Consider the following 19,265-nt stretch of genomic DNA (forward strand, 5'->3'; position numbering starts at 1 on the left):
ACCAAATGAGAGTTATTCGCTATCACAAATGGACCGAGATAATTGTTATAGATTCAGGGTAAATTAGGGTCATTTTCCCTCTGACGGATCCCGATGGCATTGAATGCTCTATTGATCTTAAGGACATCTGTACCATCTGGCAGAAATGCGCCAATCAATAGACGAGAGCAGCTGGGTAAATGGACCAATCACAGTCAAGGAACAAGAACGAACGAGAGCAAAACGTTAAATCAACAATATCTCTACTGTATCTGTTTTTCTTTCACGGAGCTACATCTCAAAAGAGATATCTCGGAAAACCCTGAATTAGCATCAGAAGAGTTTTGAACAATACTAACAAACCCCATGCTAGCTTGCTAGCACTATGAACCATAGTTTGAAAACCCGGCCATTTAGAACATCGATACAACAAAGGGGGTTTTAACCCAGGGGGTTTGGATGTTGGGATTTCGCATTCTAAACGAATAGGTGATAAGATTTTAATAAACTGTTGTGAGTGGTTGGTTGAGTATATGACGCTATCCATTTAGCTTATGAGAACCAGTGATCAGCCAATCGGCTGACACCGGAAAAACCTAACTAATAACACTTAGGAATGAAACGTAGCTGAAATAATAAATGACAAGTATTGTTTTTGTTTCCTACGATAATGAAGCTGCATTGATGGAATCATCACCCATAATATAAAGCACTCAGTCTGATCTCAATATAAACAGCGCATTACTGGTTTGTTTTTCAGTCAGTCCCACAAGTCGACGCCCATAACCTAAGCCTTTTCTAGTAGCTCTCCTAAGACAGATGGTAAGAATAGGTACAGCAATGCAGAGTCCCTCTTTTATGGTTGATTCATTAATCTCCAAGAAAGGCACAGAAGTTGCGCAAAATGCTGAAAAAGATGCTGAACATTCACATGGTGATCGTAAGTCCGCATTTTCCTCACAGTTACCAAAGAGAGAGTTTTCTACTACAGTTTGTAACTGTCAGCCATGTCAGCAACCTCTACCTGGTTTTACTGCCATTAGCCAGCAAGTTTCGAGCCCTCCAAGATTTATGACTCTTCAGTCTATGGCTGGTGTTAGTGTCCCTACACCAGTATATTTACCAAAAAGTAAGTCAGCTTGTCAATGTCGTTGCTTCATTCATTTCTATCTCCATAAATACTGCCGCACACGTCGTTTTCAAAGATTGTTTTGGATTTTTAAAATCTAATATGCGGTCAAAAGTCTAAGTGAGAAAAGTTCACTGCTTCACTCTTTAGATACTAATGTCTTATGATCAGTTTGCTTATTCAATTGTGCTAAGTACGTTAAGAACCATTTTTCATTAGGATCAGCACTGGCTCTCCTGATTACTAATCGAGAGATGAAATAAGAATTAAAATTTGTGATGATAGATTTGCTTGGAGTGTAGCCCGCCGGCCCTCGTATGTGTTATTCTTACTGACGGAGCAACGAGAAACGATCATTATAATGGACGACTAGTATTACAAGTGATTGGTTTAATAGCCTATTTATTAACGTATCAATTTGTAAATATTGCAAACAAAGAAATTCGAGTTCAGAGAAAACTAAACTAGGTAAATACTGATAGGATAGTGGCTCGAGCTAACTATGCATGTTGGCCAGACTTTTTGCCGTTTTATACGAAATCTGATGCAGACCTTGGTAGTTTCTAGTTATTTCGTTATGCTCGAAGGGTACCCGGCCTTCTACCTCTTTCTTGATTTTCCTGAAAAAAAGAAAAATCAAAACAAAGAACAATATTTGTTTGGTTGTTTAATCAACTGATAAGTCTGATGGAACTTGCTTCACGAATCAGTTTAGTTTTTAGTTAGTTTAGTTTCTACAACGAAATAAAAGGAGTTGGAAGTAGATTATACGAGGATTTCTTTTTTCGCGGGCTCAGTTTGACATCAACGAATTTGATTTTGCGAAACTGAAGTGATGAATATATAACCGCATCGAAGACTAACTGGTATTCATTTGTTTGCGTCCACAATCCACGGGATCATTTGTAAAAAAAGTACTGTCCCCATTTATATTTAAGATACATATCTTGGGCATTAGTTAAGTTTTGTGTCGTTTATTGTCGTAATGTTGCCTAATGAACTCTGATTTTTCGTTTCATTTGAGAACTAAAGCGGCGTTTCAAGTCGATCTTGTACAAGAAAAAAAATCGAACAGCATTTAACCAACACGACCACATCATACATGTTAACAATGGTAAACGCTAAAACTGTTTAATTCAGCTTGTTAATTTTTATGCGTTAAAATGATAACAGCCACTGGCAAATGTTAGAAACGTAAGGGAATTCAGATCAAATTCAATCATTTTTATTAACCGTGCATGGGTAGAACTAAAAAAGCAGCTATAAGCTTACGATTTATCTTTAGAGATAAGGATCGTTAGAGGGTTTTCCGCACCGGGTTTTATCTAAATCAATCTGTAACTAATGAACGAAGGACCCGTTCATTTATTATCACAGCCTGATTCACAATCGAGTCGACCACTACTCTCATATGATCGAACCTTGGTCGCGGCTGCACATGCAGTCAGCTATCAGCATATGAATATTGTTATTTACTGCTTTTGAAAGACCAAACTTTAGTTTTTTATTTCACTATATAAATTGATTATTATATGAAAGAACAACTAATTAACAAAGCGAAAGGCAAGGCAAGGGCGAGCGATTAAAAGGTGTTCACGATTTAATGTTTCTACCATGTTGATCAACAATGCTCGGCTTCCTTCGTTTTCTCACACATCCACTACCTTTTGTCATCTGAAGTTTATATATTCTTTATTGGCTAGCAATAAGCCAACTTTATTACCATTAAATGGCAAATGAATTTGGCCAAATGTATCTGGCAAAATGTATCGTAACTAATGAGACAATTGGATAGATTTCATACTGAGAACTTGGCTACGCGATTAGAAAATTAGCTATTGATCAGAAATGATACTAAAAATATATAATACTTTCCCTACACTTTTGCCGTATATTCATGTTTTTTAGATTAGGTAAAATTACGATAAAGAGATGACAAGTTTGTTTTTCTTTACGTGCCTAATAGAAGTTAAGCAGCCGAAGAAAAAACTGAAAAGCTCAGTCCGCGTGAAGATTCAAGGGAAGATGTCCTCATGTTATTTTGTTATAAGTTGGTTTCCGCCTTGAATTAATTGCAAATTGTAAAACGTCGTAAACAAGAGAGTTACATTACAATGGTTAAGAGTCGATCGGTGGTATAGAGGATATTTTCATGAGTTGGGAATTAATCCAGCAGCGGCTAATTATGTTTTAGTTTTGATTCCATTCAAAAGGATAATAAAAACACAGGCAAAATAAATCCTTCATCGCCGCCAGCAAAGACTAGTATCGTCACTGATTCTTTCAGTTCTTGTTTAATACAAGTCAAAAACCGTCGAAACCACATTAGTCAGTAATATTGTCCTGTGAAGGCATATGACAGTTTTCCCAGTTATACAATTTCTTTTTTCCATCTTGTTTTCTTTCACAATGTTGCTAATTATCTTACATACAAACTAATTATAAAACTGACGCTTTTCTGTTTAAGGTCCACAAAGAAGAAAACGAAAGGAAAATAAACCTAGAAGACAAAGAACAACATTTACAAGCGAACAAACGTTAAAGCTTGAACTGGAGTTTCATCAGAACGAATACATCACTCGCTCAAGACGGTTTGAACTCGCTGCATGTCTGAGCCTCACCGAAACACAAGTGAAAATATGGTTCCAGAATCGAAGAGCAAAAGACAAACGTCTGGAGAAAGCACAAATGGAACAGCAAGTTAGATTAGCAAACTACACTAACACCATGACATACCCAGCATCATACTTGAACTACTACTCGCCTCATTATTTCAAAAATGCCCCAACTATTCATTCTCCTTCCGTCAGTATAAGCCAGAGGATATCTTAGGATTATACCTCGAACAGAGAATTGACTATCTAGTTTTTGTACATTGTATTTGGTTTTCTCTAGATTTGGGAACATGATAGATTTGTTAAGTGGTAGATGTGCTGGCCTAAAACTGCCATCACTTCTGTCAGTTTACAAACATCTGAATCCTAATTGATAGTAATGTTTGGGTTAGTTAACTGCTACATTTGACACGCCATTTTGTCTTCGCTATATCCTCCCGCGTACGTCAGTCAGTCTGATGAAAGAAGGCAAGGCAGGCGGATAAGTTTAAGCCATCGATGAGAACCTTCACCCGCTGTTGTAAAATATTTCTACTGAAAAATATTGTAAATAGCTCATAATTATTCGTTGTAGTACATACATTACATCGTCTTGTACTAGCTCGCACTTAGGCGTTTGAACACTATGATTAATAACAATAAACAAACATGAATGGTTTTGTAAAACAACATGATTGCCTGACATAATAAAGAAATTGTTAATCGTCAATGCAATAATGCTGTCGACGTTTCGACTGCTCATGCGCACTGCGCGCTAGACAATTTGACGAAGTGGTAGTCAGTGGTAGGATGGAATGTTGATCATTTTAATGGTTGACCTGGGTACGACAGAGTACGACTCAACCTCATTCATCCTAGTCGATAATACTTTTCTCCAACAAGGAAATATTTAACTAATATGATACTGTGTTAGTGAAGGCATTTCTTGATTCTCTTTGCGGCCAGGCGGGAAATAAACTGACTGATTTAATGATTAACTTCTTTCCATCACTATTCTCTACTTTCACATCACCATAATGCCTTGCGTCTTTGGGGGTAACTAATCGAAAAATTGTGCCAAATTGAAAAGTTTCTTAATTGAATTTATACTATACCTGCTTTTATCTGTACAATACTGATTATCAGTTTATTCCAAGTTATTTTTGCGTGTACAGATCATCAAGAGTTTTGGTCTTACAGAAAATGTATTGACTTACGAAAAAATGTTTAAAATTTACCTTAGTTAAATGTCTTCAAGCTTCTATCTTTTTCTGTTTTTTACTTCTTCATTTTATCTTTGGATACCAAACAAGGTATTTTCAACATTGTCTGATCAGCCTTCAGCAAAATAAGTGGGTTTTTACCCTCTGGTTACCCCCCAAAGACGCAAAGTATTATGGGGATGTGAAAGTAGAGAATTAGACCTTTTGTTAGGTTAATCACCTTTAATATTTCTAAAAGCAGTAATAATAATACGATGAAACGAGAAGCAGGATCGTAAAATTATGATGTTTGGGATGGTACTGGGTTTGTGGCACGATACAGTTATTCCATCAGTTATCTGAGACGTACCCCCTCCACTACTATGATACTGAGCGCCTTAGTTATGTTGACAGTAATACCCTGCGATAATGGTATTAGTGTTATCATGGTGATAGCTGCCATAGGTGCTACCAAGGTAACAACACTAACTTGCTCTATTGTTGTAAACACGACTTCAGAGGTTTTAATACATCATGCGTGATGTTTGTGTATATAAACTGAGAACCAATAAAACTAACTACAGTATTGTATTTAGTCTAAAACCCGAATTATATTTATGAAAATAATTCAATGAATATGGACAAAGTTGATCGAAACATCTGCTTAAGGAAAACAAGAGAATTTTCAGTAAGCCTCAGGCCTTTTTCATTGAGTACGTACGGTAATAAGGAAAAGAAGTATTTTGTCATTAACAAAATGGTATCTTTAACGTCTATCTTCATTAACCACGGGGTGTCACGATTTTCCTCATCACCGCACTGCGATTGTGCATTTTCTATCTATCTGTTCTTGTCTTCCTATTCGGTTCACTGACAAAGAGTCGTTCTGCTTGTCATCTTGTTCCTTTTCATATTTTCTACTCCCGCGACGCTTGTTTTTAGGATCGATCAGTCACTAATATGAATCATTTGATACTGTATTTTATTTCAGTTTATTTATGAGCTGTAATATCGTAATTAGCTAACACACAAAAGAAACCACACGAGCTTGACCCTTAGAAAAGACGCGTCATAATCCCCTCATAAACCTTCAAAATATCTTTCAAGTTTTATCGATACCTTGAAACAACCTCGAACTAACTAACGAATCGAACGCCACCTGTTGATTCCCACACAAGGAACCTGTTTGGGCTGCCTGTGGCAACGCGAGCCTTTTTACTATAAAGTTATGGGTTGCCTGTTTATGAAAATAACCTGTCGAAGGCTTGCCGTCGATCGGTTGTCTTAAAAAATACATTTTACTGTATCAAAAATATCAACAATTCCATCTTAGCATTTAAAATGGCTTCCTCAAATGAAAGCTTGATATTGATTGCAGTTGATGGCAGCGAACACAGTTCTCGTTCATTTGATTGTAAGTAGATTCAACTATAAACATATAAGAGGCGACAGTGTCGATGTTTGTTTAATAGGAAAAAGCCTTAAATTTGTTTCATAAAAACATTTACGATGATAAACAATAACAGTTATATCTACGGACATAATTATACCAGCCTTTTAGGTAATCATAACCCTTTTTTAATCGTATTTTTTTGCTACCTTTGCAACAGCCCACCTTTCCTACCTTTAATATAATATGATAATGAAATAAAATTATATATAGAGGATATTACATAGGCGCGCGGAGATACGAAATTTATCTTCGAGTGTTGAAAAGATCTCTCACAAGTGAGCGCAGCGAACGAGTGAGAGATTTTCAACACGAGAAGATAAATTTCGTATCTCCAAGCGCCCATGTAATATTCTGTTTATTATATAATTATCAATGGAGTATGTTTTGGCTTTTTCAGGCAATTATTTCCGTGTATTTTTGAATAGTCATCGCAATGGTGTTATCTTCACACGTGAAAATAACATGTTATTTTCACGTGTGAAGATATCAATTTTTCGAAATAGAGAAAAATAGATATTTCATTGGTAATTATATAATAAATTTATCATGAATTGCAATAAAATACTGTGCCAGTTTTCTACGCAAATTGCTAAAGAAGCAAGCATTTAAAAATAATAAGACTGAATTCCAACCATTGTTTTTTCAATACTGTGAAGTTTTTCTTGGTCATGAATATTTCATAGGCTTTGCATTTTAATTGTTACTGTAATGAGAACATTTGTGCTTTTCTTTATCGACATATGGTATTTATTTACCAAATACATACCTGGTTTTCTTGAAGGGTATTTAAAGAACATGCACCAGGAAGGCACCACTGTTGGGCTACTACACGTGCATGACATGTCCAACGTTATTGTCAAGATACCATGTGAGTATTAATGCCAACTGCCATGCAGTCTGTTTACTGAGAGATTACATATATAGACACAATATTTCATACTAGCATTATTCCTTCTTACAAATTAATCTGGATGTAAACAAAATATCATGTTTTCTTTTAATTTTCAGTGGGATCAGATCTCCCCACAGATGCTATAGAAAAAATTATCCAAAACAGTTGGGAAAAAGTTGATAATCTTATTGACAAGTATAAGAAAAAATGTGAGGAATTCAAGGTGTGTATTACAAATATCCTCATTTGATTGCATAATAGACCCTATGCTAAGGGTTGGGGCCCTTTTTGCATTATGCTAAGGGTGGGGCCCTAATGTACATAATGCTAAGGGTGGGGCACTAATGTGCATTATGCTAAGGGTGGGGCCCTAATGTGCATTATGCTAAGGGTGGGCCACTAATGTGCATTATGCTAAGGGTGGGGCACTAATGTGCATTATGCTAAGGGTGGGCCACTAATGTGCATTATGCTAAGGGTGGAGCCCTAATGTACATAATGCTAAGGGTGGGGCACTAATGTGCAAAAATCAAATGCTTACTTAATTTCTACAACTTTTAAAAATTAAATAATAGAGCGAATGCAATTAAACCGTGAAATAAAATCAAACTAAATACTAATAAATGGTATCTATTTAGTGACTAATAGTCACTATTACTCAACCAGAACATTTATTTAAAAAAAGACACAAATGGTCTCTTGTGTATTTGTCTTTGTATGATGAATGTTCTGGTTGAGTGAAAGCAACTATTAGTCACTAAATAGATACTATTAGTTAGTATTTTATTTTGATTTTATTTCACAGTTTAATTGCATCTGCTCTATGGTCACGCATAAATGTTGCTGCAATTAAGTCTGAAGGCGTATACTTATTTCAATAAAATTAGTCACCTGAAAAGCTCCAAAGCGGAGACCAGCAAGGATTGTAGATACTTTTACATGTTTCAAGCCCTACTTGATCACTATTGCTGGATTTGAGATCTTTTTCCAGTTACAATCAACCTCCTGTGAGCATCCTCAAGTTGCAGTTGTTATTTAATGTTCTTCATGATCCTCACCAGTCTCAGATTTCTAGGTTTTTCTTGGTGAGCAACTTTATTGAAATAAGTATGTAACATTACATGGCTGCCTTTTTCCAAAATGTTTGTTTGTGTTGCCTCTAATGAATGAGCTCAGCTCTCATATTGCACCTTAAAGAATATCATTGATAAAAAATCATATTATTGTAAAATAAATATTGATTTGTTTATTTCATACCTGGCCTTCAGATCAAATATGTTGTGTTTGTGGAGACATCTGGTAAACCAGGTGAGGTGATTTGCAAGATAGCCAAGGACAAGAATGCACAGATGATTGTCTTGGGTTCCAGGGGATTAGGAACTATCCGCAGGACTCTTCTTGGTAGTGTTAGTCATTATGTGGTTCATCATGCAGATATTCCTGTAACAGTTATTCCACCAATTTCCCACTGATTTGAATAGCATTGTATACATGCAAATTGCATCTAGGAGGCATGAATATTAAAATGGAAAGTAAGTTGACAGTATGACATTACATATGGTATGCCTTGTAATTAAGCATGATCCTACACCTAGCCAATATAGAATTTTAAGTAATATTATATCACAATTTCATTAAGAGGAATAACTATGAACTGTGGTGGGGGCTCCTTACAGCATTTGCACGGCAGATTACACTTTATTAAATTATGTATACTAAAAACTAGTTAATTGTAGTTAGGTTAGGTTAGACTTGTAAAACGTTTTCTCAAGAGCAGACCATAATAATATGCCCATAGACTTGCATGGTACAAAACCCTTTATTTTAAGTTGTTTAATAATCATGTTATAATCATTTATCAATTTGGTCTATGTACTATTCGATGCGCTCATTTGGGGCACTATATAGTATACATTATTAAGGTCTAAAATGAATTTATTAGGTTTGTTAAAGTATATAATTTGCACTATTAAATTAAATGATATAAAAAAGATAGTGGTGTTTAATAATAAGCAGGAGTGTTTTACCAGGTTTAAAATTAGGAGTCATAGCCAAATGGTTGACAATCTGCAAGCTTATTGAACAGTTTGAAAGACACAGGATTATTTCACAAACCTTTGGTTGAATTAAAGTGAACATAATTATAATTCACAAATATGGACTTTCATACTTCGATGAAGAAACAGAAAATACAGGAGTGCAGTGTGCAGTTGTTAAGCACGTGGGGTTTGCAGAATATGAAAAAAGTGTTTATAGTGTTTCTATACTTGTTAAGTGTTCTGCCAATCCCCAAGTGCTTTATAACTCCACACATCACAGGATAAAGATTTTATTTCTTTTATAAAATATAAAATCAAGGAATCATGAAACTGGAAGTGAGTGCGCATGGTCTCAAAAAGCAGTGCTTCCACCCAATCAGAACGTGAGATTTAGAACAGTAATTTTATAATAGAAGTTTATACATCAATGTTGTGCTCAGTGAGGTTTGTACGTGACTGCAATCCACAAGTTGAAGACAACATCTAGGGTTCAGGTCAAACATGGAAATTCACATGAGCCAAACCTAATTAAAACAATGGATAACAAGGCAGTTTTCTTTGAAGTCATTAGGTTCGGCTCATGTGAAGTTCGACCTTTAATCTTAGCCTGTCTTCATCTAAACTTTGATGCAACTTTATCTCTATTGAAGTCATCCTCATAAGTATTTTTTACATGAATACTAAAAAAATGCTGATAGGGATAAAATCTTTATACTAATGAAGAAGACTTTAGCAACTACAAAAGTCCATGCATGTGACATGCAGGCTCCAATAGACCTTTTTACTGATATGGTTGCATGATATGGGATGCCAAGGTTACATTTTCAAATAAATTAAGTTTTGCATTGTTTCAACTACCAGCAAATTCAATTGCTTTTTTGAAGTGCTTTTCATTGAAAAGCATAAAGTTATATAAAAAGACATCCTGACAGCTGTGGCGTCTATACATTTTCCCATAGTTGCCCCTCAGCATCCCATAATCTCTTACCTAAAACAATATAATTCAAGATGGTGGCTGTATCAGTAAAACGATATCAAAGGCTTCTGAATTATTCATGAGTTTTAGAAAAACTAATAAAGTCATAATAATATGTTGTACATAATAAAATAATGATCATACTTTATTGCTCAATCTCATTAGAAAATATCAAATAATTTTTTTCTTGTTTTTATATTAAGAAAGTACTTCAAATAATTTCAAGGAGTATTTCAGGATGAAAATAACCAAAATTTCTGCATTAATGATGTCTCATCAATGTATTTTGTTATTTTGATTTCAAACCTCACACTATTGACAGAGTATCTCTTAAGGAGTATTCAAGGACTTTTCAATGTTTTTTTTTTCAAGAATGCCCTTTAATTTGTATCATAAATGCAAGGGCATTTCAAGGGCTTCAAAGACCTGCACGAACCCTGCAGTGCATGTTGACAGGTAAATATATTGACAAGAATGGCAATCATTTCACTTGATCGTACGCACTTAGGTATTGGGGGGGAAATTGTATAACTGGTGAGCCAAGGTCAAGGAGAAACTGTGTCAGATATATAGTACTATGAGACCCTAGCATGAATCTTTCTGAAAATTTCAGAAAATTTGTTGTCTGGGAAAAGCTGTTCTAATATTCCCTCAGCAAGTACATAAACTATCCTTTTGTTGAAGCTTGCGTACTGAAATGTGTCAAAAACTCTAAAAACAAAGAATAAAAAAGTTAACAATGTTGATTCTTGCAGGGATATTCACAACTTCTTTATGACCATGATAATAGTATACATTGAGGGGTTTACTGTTTTGTATTTGCTGTTACATAAAGCATTTTGTTCATTGCATGTGTACCTGCATACACCATCCATTGTTACATCTGAACCAAGAAATCTCCTAAGTTCCTCTGAAAAAAACATTACAAACAGACCCAAGTAAACCAAAATGTTATTTCTTTATCCATTTTTGTAACAGCATCTTTTGCCTGTTCCCAATATTGGCATATCAATTCATGCTAGATCTTTTTGTTTTATAGAATATAATAGTTATACACAGCAAAAGTTTTAAACACAGATTGTAGACCACCAACAGTCTATGTTACCTTTACCCAGTAATAATGAATGACTGGACCTTTAGCCAAAGCTTGAACTGGCTACTACATCGCAAGTTCCACACCAATTAAAACATGGTGGACCCATGACCAGACTATCATGACACAGTGGACTCATGAACAGACTATCATGGCACAGTGGACCCATGACAAGACTAAAATGACACAGTGGACCCATGACCAGACTATGATGACACAGTGGACCCATGACCAGACTATCATGACACAGTGGACCCATGACCAGACTATCATAACACAGTGGACCCATGACCAGACTATGATGACACAGTGGACCCATGACCAGACTATGATGACACAGTGGACCCATGACCAGACTATCATAACACAGTGGACCCATGACCAGACTATGATGACACAGTGGACCCATGACCAGACTATGATGACACAGTGGACCCATGACCAGACTATGATGACACAGTGGACCCATGACCAGACTATCATGACACAGTGGACCCATGACCAGACTATCATGGCACAGTGGAACCATTACCAGACTATCATGGCACAGTGGACCCATGACCAGACTATGATGACACAGTGGACCCATGACCAGACTATGATGACACAGTGGACCCATGACCAGACTATCATGACACAGTGGACCCATGACCAGACTATCATGGCACAGTGGAACCATTACCAGACTATGATGGCACAGTGGACCCATGACCAGACTATCATGACACAGTGGACCCATGACCCTTTGGCTCTGACAACCTTGTTCGAAATAGGTTTATACAAGTTGCAAGAACATATTTTACATCTACGAAAACTTTGTGGTATCGGCAACAATTTCGTCACAAGACAAGTTACACGAAAATAGTTGCGCGCAATTTAGTGCCTTTTATCTTTTAGTCCAGCTTATATTCAAACAAAATAACCACTCCTTTTTGATAAAACCCTATTTTAAGCAGATACATATTTATCTAAGATAAAAGTAATGTTAATTGTCTTTACCTGGAATAGAACCAAACATTTTCGTTTTGCTAGCAACCCTTGTTCTCATTTTTACGTCTGGTTTTCTTTCTTGACGAGGTTCAGCCAAAACTCCTCCAGGCCAAAATGAATCCCTTTACGCAACATTTTATATAATTAGTGTTGATGCATGGAAAAGTCACAATCAGTGGTTAATGTAGGGCTTTCAATCACTCATTTCGAGGTTGATGAGAAACCTGGGTGAAGTTGGCATTGCAGTATATTTTGGGACTGTTTTAACTTGTTATCGCTAATCCCCACCGCAAATACGGCAGTGGCGCAGCTCAACGGGGTCGAACGGATGTTAAGGTGCCTCTGGCAGCCGCTACATATTCCATGTATCACCCTGCAGCACAGCTCTAAACAATTTATATAGGAAATCGCACGATCTCGAGTACAATTCGCAATTTATAGGTACTAGTGATGTCTTGAAAGTTTTCAAAATTTGAGAACTTTCAAAACATCCCGAGGATCTATAAATTCTGAATTGTACGAGAAGATTGTGCGGTTTTTTCTTTATAATACGCTCAACAAAATTGAGCAACTTGATTGGGACTCTACAGATTTAATAATTTAATGGGATTTAATACTCCTCTTGTCCAATCAGAACCGAGTAATTTTGTTGAGTGTATTATAAGAATTAGTTATGGATGGATGATTTCGTAGGAGGTGGGAAATACCGGGGGCTCGGAAACCCTTGGAGTCAGAAAGAAAACCAAAAAACTCAGCTCACATAGGGTTACGGTAACGTGACTGGGAATTGAATCCAGAGGTTAGGCGAGCATTTTACCACTACTCCATCCTGACTCCCCTTTAAGCGTACATAGTGAGTATTTTCAAGATGGTGTCTCTTTCGTCCCCTAGAAGAGTCCATAATGTACTGCGATGCAAACTTGATCATAAATAATTCATGACTCCAGTTTCGAGTTTTCTGAGTTTCAGGGTTAGCCGCGACATTGTGCAAAATGTTCATGTGTTCCATTGAAGGTCCGGTTTAATTTTAATGTGTTGGAATTTATTGACGTTGTCGATTCCTCTTCCCTTATCGTTGGTATTTGTAAATATATCAAGGAACGCTGCGGTAAAAAGGTATATTTTAGGGATTTTTGTGGAGGGAGTAAAAACCCTACTAAAGGCTCTGCTGACATACGACGAGACCAGGAATCGAACCCGTGCTTCCCTCACTTCCCTTAGAGCATTAATTAGTCCTTTGTCTTTTATGTTATCTATGTTAGTTTAGTAGTCTTATCATCAAAGTACCGTAAGTGTTATTTAAATCACCAACCTGAACATTTTGACGTATTCTGCTATCTGTCCAGATGATGTCATCTCATCTACAGATTCAACTATTTTTCTGATACGTAAACGAACACAATAGGACACAATTTAATCCAAGCTAAAAAATCAAATAAATTATAGTGTAAAGAAAGAGCCAATTAATTGTTTAATGAACAGTTTTTCCAGCCACGAGAAGACAAGAAATGTATGTTAACATGCAGTTAGCCGATATATTGTAGTTTCAATGTAGCTTCTCCTCTATAGACGTAGTTTGCAATCATTTCAAAGAGACCTTCTTGGCTGCAAGTGAGAACAAACCTGTTTATACGATCTCCATACGTTGTCTTTATGATCTGCCTTAGAAATACAATAATACGTCTACGCAGCCAAAGATTTCTGGAAAACAAAACTATAATTAGTTTTTGGTGCTTTGTTTTAAGTCAAACTAAACCTTGCATGGAAACCCATAGCCTGATAAGATTGAAGGCTATCAATAAAGTCTTTAAATATAGTAGATATGCATGACGTCACATGCGCCTTTTTTTAAGAAAGAACTTGAACCTGGGCGATAATTATAAATGGGTCCCCGGACGATTTTATTAACGTACGTACCTGTCTTTTAAATCAAAAATTTCATCCATAAGAAGCAAAAGCACTCGTAGAGCAATATTATCATCATCCTAACATAAAAATATACATTAGCAATTCTCCTCTACTCCTCCCCTACACACGACTGAGAAATTATAATGATTAGGGTTACGATTACGGTAACGTGAATGTTTTACATTATCTTCACAATCACAGGGAGAAAAGCTAAAACCAACCCCTGCCCACCTCAAAATCGATGTCGGCATAAATCTGTTCGGAATCATCTTTGACATCTCGACTTCCTCCAGGCTACGAAAAAAAGTATGTGATTATTAAAGTAAGTCACCACACGCCAAGTTCCTCCAGGGAGAAAAAAAAAAGAAAGGAAGCTCTAGAGAATGAAACGTAGTCTGAAATTGTAAAACATTACGACCAAGAGAGTAGTAAATGCTAAAGAGATGTTTCGCTTGCAAACGAATGCGTTATGTTCAATGAGTCATTATCGTTAGAACATAAAACTCTTACTTATACATTTACCTTATTAGTAAACATTTTTTGCATTCCTCCTGATAATCCTAGCGGCACTGTCTTGATGGCATGCGAGACATTGTGTACTGAGTGACGAAGGTTGTGCACCTAGTCATAAAAAGTATCATAAATACATAAAGCTGCATTAATCAATCAGAATAATCAAGCCTTTAACTAGATCTCTATCCACATTATTATATTATTATCACCACGTGCACGATCCTTTCCCTCTGACTATCAAAATATATAGCTTTTTCATACCAGTAAAAAAATTAAAATGATTTCAGTCATTAACTTAAAATAAAACTCTTGTTTTGCTATTACTAAAATCAAGATATCATTCCAGAAGAAACAATAATAATACATTCTCTTCAAGAATGACTTTCATATAAATGAATACTGATTTGTGGAACAACAATACTATACAATTAAGGTGGCTCTTTTTACAATAACTTACAAATTTCTCGCGCGCTGATTGGTGATTTTTCATAATCAATAAGAGGACAGACAGATAAAGCTGACGTCAACGAGCGCGCGCTCTTTCCATTGGTTATTTTGATTGCTAAAAATGAGAAGTTTTAATCGGTTTTGTCACAGGTAGCCCAAGCTTGGTTTCTGTGGTGTCCTGCTATAAGGAAATGTATGGAGATTCGTCAAATTTGTTATCTCAAAGTGGTATGCGGATCCAGGAGGAGTAGCCAAGTTGCGCATCCTCGCGCAGCGCGTTCCGTTAACAAATAGACATCAGTTTTTAATGTGTGTGTCCTCTTATTGACGTTAAATTGCTTCTTCACATTGTCAAAGTAGTATGCGTCGTGGATGCGCAGAACAACCAACGGAAAGAACGCGCGCTCGTCGACGTCAGCTTTATCTGTTTGTTCTCTTATTGATGATAAAAAATAACCATTCAGCACTCGACAAATTTGTAAGTTATTGTAAAAATAGATATAGATATAGATATAGATATAGATATAGATATAGACATAGACATAGATATAGATATAGACATAGGTATAGATATAGATATAGACATAGATATAGATATATAGACATAGATATAGACATAGATATAGATATAGACATAGGTATAGATATAGATATAGACATAGATATAGATATAGATATAGATATAGACATAGATATAGATATAGACATAGGTATAGATATAGACATAGATATAGATATATAGATTAAAAAAGAAAAGAAAAGTGGTAAGAAAGTTGTTCTATGATTGAATGGGAAACGAATTATATGGCTTACCTTTCGAGCGAACTGTCCTTTCTCACGCGCGTATTTACCAATTTCCAAAAAATTAGCAACAATCTCGAATAAACCAGGATAACTTTCCAAAAGATTTGTCGACAGTATTGCCTTTGAAACAAAGGTAATCCGATGAATTTGGAAAATGACTGCTACCAGAGCATTGTGCGCAGCTAATTTTCTATATGATTTATATGAAACATATATCAGAGCTGCTTATCAAATATTCAAAACATTTACCTATAGTAAAAGCTTTATTTGTTGTTGCGCTCGACCAAGGGGAACGCTTCCTAATCCATCAAATAAATTGGATCGTTCGCTCGTTCGTAGTTGCACATTCGGCCCTACGCAGACGTTCTTAGTGTCTGTAACGCAACGCTTCTACGAGATACCCAATTTTTGTTGTCGCAAAGTCAGTTCCGATGGATCAATCAGCATGAACCTTCTCGATTTTAAAAACTTCATGCGGATTTTTCAATTTTTGGAAAAAGAATGTTTTACTCAAGTTGATATTCGTGGGGAAGGAAACGTTGCGTGACAAAGAAGTCTGTGAAGTATGCTAACATTCCCGCAGATTTTCCAGCGTAACCACAGGTAGCCCAAATAACGAGTCGTAGTTTGTTCTACATTCTAAACTTTTACCTGTATGTAAGCATCGAGCGCAGCACGTCGCTTCTCCAGAAAGTCCTTGTCCATGTTACGAAAAGTTCGTTTACCAGGAAGAAGTAGTTCCGTTATAGTCCCAAACTGTCATTAACAATAAAATGTAAAATGAAACACTAGAACCACTGTACTCCAACCTCCCGATCTTAGCTAACTGCAGTAGGTATTCACTTGTCATATTGTATTTGTCATAGTGGATGGAAGCCGGCGAGCTGTGTTTCCTTGGATGGATGACTTGTAAAACACATACCTTGTCTTTGATTCGCATATGAAGATCATCAAAGTCACTGTATCTTCGATAGACTGACCAAGAGTTTGTCCCATCTTGAGTGGCACGAAACACAGAAATAACATAGACAGCATAAGACTTGCCCGCATCTTTGCACATACCTATTTTCATCAATAAAATAATATTCATTTATTGCCGCCACTTGTTTGTCTGTCTGTCTGTTCTCACTTAATGTCACTCACCGATTTGATCAATACTTGCGGTTAAACGAAGATCATCATCTGGTGTCCAAAGTTTATCGCTATGCACCATATCCTAGAATTGATTACAAGCTATAATCAATATGATATACACAACACAATGCCCTGACAAGAATGATCACCGACTGATACTTACCTCTTGTAAGTCTGATGATATGCTTTCTGTTATACTTCTTGTTTCAAAGTCTACGGGAATAAAAATCAAAAAGAATCTTCATGCCGATTATTGTATACGTTGCGGAGAGGTACATGCTACTTATTTCGATTGTGCCATGTATCTTACCCTCATCATTTGCAGAGCCTCCATCACCATCCTCTAATAACAATAAAAGTTAAATGATTGGATGAGATATATTTGACCAAAACCCATAAACAGTGAAAGGTAACATGGTTAAGGACGTTAATGGGCAAAGATGGGAAGCATGGGTGGTGTAGCGGGTGATAACGCGCCTGGCTCTCACCAATGTGACGCGGGTTTAATTCTTTTTTAAATATGTTTATATAAAGTTCATTCTCGTCCACTAGACTCCTACGCAGCCGCTATTAGTGTCGTCACGCAACGCTCACTGTAATAGCGGCTGCGTAAGAGACTATTGGGCCACCAGATGCTCAACAAGTCATGCGCTCACGTGAATCCAAATCTAATATGTGAGGCTAATCAATTAGTATTTACTCAGACTTTGAGTATATAATATTTACCTGATTTCTCCTTCAAGATATCCAGGTCTAAAAGACACCTTAAGACATGAAAGAGATAACAATGAAGTATGCATACTTGTTATTACAATGATATGAACGTTGTCAGTATTCAGTTAATTCCCTCACATACCTCATATATGCTTGACTGTTTAAAAATGCACCATAAAACTGGTCTTGTCCAAGCAGCTCATACACCTGGTTCAAACGAGATATTTTTTAAATTACCATTTTGGCACATTCTAGAGAACTTGCAGCAGGTGAAGGGGTGTAAAGTTGGGTGTAGCAGAGCACACGAGCACGAGCTATCAGTATACTTGTCAAAAGAGACTGTCTCAGCTTTTCAATGCTATTACTGCTTTTTTGGTGTTACAATAGGTAATTTTTACTTGTATGTTCAGTTATATTTGGACTACGAGCACTTCAATACACGATAACCCAAATATCAAGAGAATAAAAACTAAGAGAAGGAGTCTCCGCGCCCCCGGCATCATGAGCACTCTTTGATGCTATTTTTAGTTCATTTTCTCTTGTTAATATTATGTACTTATTGACTGCAGTGGGAGGGCCGTACGGGAAAATATTTGGCTCGAGGTGATGCCGTACAAATGACCGAGAGCCAAATATTTTCCCGTACGGCCCGACCTAACTCAGTCAATAAGCATTTTATCATATGACCCTCACGAAAAAACCAATAAAAAATAAAAGAAAGAAATAGTAAATAAAAGCTAAAAAAGAGAAAGCGCGCAGATTCGAGCAGGGCCGTACGGATTCGTACGGCCCTGCTCACTCAAAGCCGTCCGGCCCCCATCACGTGACTTTTTCCAATGGTTTTATTAGAGCGCGCGAGCAGGGCCGTACGGGTCATATGATAACTAGTGATATTATACAACTTTTCCGGTGATAACGTCTGTAATGAATTTAATGTAACATCACACGAACCAGGAAAGTTTTTTTAAACTTCCCCGCTTTTTGCCCACTAGGCGTGCAAAGCATGACTTTCTGTCGATATCTAAAAGAATAAATTCCCATCAACCACTGCACACTCACTGCACTTGAGTTTGGTAGCGGACATCTTGAAAGGAAGGTATTTGCGACTTTCTCACCATAAATCTTTCTTGTTTAGAGCTAGTAGCTCTCAATAACAGATTTGAAGCTCTTACTAAGGTTTAAAACAGAAATTGCGGAGTTTGCGATAACTCTTTAATCAAAAACGGCCATGAACAACGATCCGATATAACTTGGCAGATGAAGCTAAATTTCGAGTCTCATCTAAACAACATATTCTTTAAAGTAGGAATATTTTAAAGCCTTAAACCCTCGGCTAAATGACACATCTTCTTGCTTTTTTCTTGTTGATTGTGCGCACGGCACAAACAAGGCACATGA

At 36.5% G+C, this 19,265-nt stretch overlaps 3 protein-coding genes across 3 annotated transcripts in view; 2 read left to right on the forward strand and 1 right to left on the reverse strand.

Moving 5' to 3' along the window:
* The first annotated feature begins 752 nt into the window (after positions 1-752).
* On the forward strand, positions 753-4,694 carry LOC116299561 (uncharacterized). Its single transcript, XM_031708235.2, has 2 exons — positions 753-1,108; positions 3,576-4,694. The coding sequence occupies exons 1-2, from the start codon at positions 799-801 to the stop codon at positions 3,938-3,940; spliced, it is 675 nt and encodes a 224-aa protein (XP_031564095.1). The 5' UTR covers positions 753-798; the 3' UTR covers positions 3,941-4,694.
* The window catches only part of LOC116299560 (sorting nexin-13), a 29,257-nt gene continuing 11,485 nt past the window's right edge, over positions 1,494-19,265 (reverse strand). The window contains exons 17-34 of the mRNA XM_031708234.2: positions 18,010-18,074; positions 17,880-17,917; positions 17,464-17,496; positions 17,317-17,366; positions 17,163-17,235; positions 16,942-17,081; positions 16,671-16,775; positions 16,029-16,139; positions 14,778-14,876; positions 14,487-14,549; positions 14,265-14,332; positions 13,971-14,048; positions 13,660-13,728; positions 12,357-12,469; positions 11,123-11,174; positions 8,507-10,975; positions 7,124-7,261; positions 1,494-1,728 (exon numbers count right to left, since the gene is read on the reverse strand). Coding sequence (XP_031564094.2) covers positions 10,840-10,975; positions 11,123-11,174; positions 12,357-12,469; positions 13,660-13,728; positions 13,971-14,048; positions 14,265-14,332; positions 14,487-14,549; positions 14,778-14,876; positions 16,029-16,139; positions 16,671-16,775; positions 16,942-17,081; positions 17,163-17,235; positions 17,317-17,366; positions 17,464-17,496; positions 17,880-17,917; positions 18,010-18,074 — 1,293 coding nt within the window. The 3' untranslated portion in view covers positions 1,494-1,728; positions 7,124-7,261; positions 8,507-10,839. The remainder of the gene's footprint in view (positions 1,729-7,123; positions 7,262-8,506; positions 10,976-11,122; positions 11,175-12,356; positions 12,470-13,659; positions 13,729-13,970; positions 14,049-14,264; positions 14,333-14,486; positions 14,550-14,777; positions 14,877-16,028; positions 16,140-16,670; positions 16,776-16,941; positions 17,082-17,162; positions 17,236-17,316; positions 17,367-17,463; positions 17,497-17,879; positions 17,918-18,009; positions 18,075-19,265) is intronic.
* Positions 6,156-10,412, forward strand: LOC116299562 (uncharacterized). The gene is made up of 4 exons (XM_031708236.2): positions 6,156-6,318; positions 7,139-7,225; positions 7,366-7,472; positions 8,518-10,412. The coding sequence occupies exons 1-4, from the start codon at positions 6,246-6,248 to the stop codon at positions 8,719-8,721; spliced, it is 471 nt and encodes a 156-aa protein (XP_031564096.2). The 5' UTR covers positions 6,156-6,245; the 3' UTR covers positions 8,722-10,412.

The sequence above is a fragment of the Actinia tenebrosa genome, unplaced genomic scaffold (genome assembly GCF_029948245.1).
Source record: "Actinia tenebrosa isolate PJP-AT-01 unplaced genomic scaffold, QUT_ActTen_1.0 PGA_scaffold6__47_contigs__length_16458017, whole genome shotgun sequence".
Taxonomy (NCBI): Eukaryota; Metazoa; Cnidaria; class Anthozoa; order Actiniaria; family Actiniidae; genus Actinia; species Actinia tenebrosa.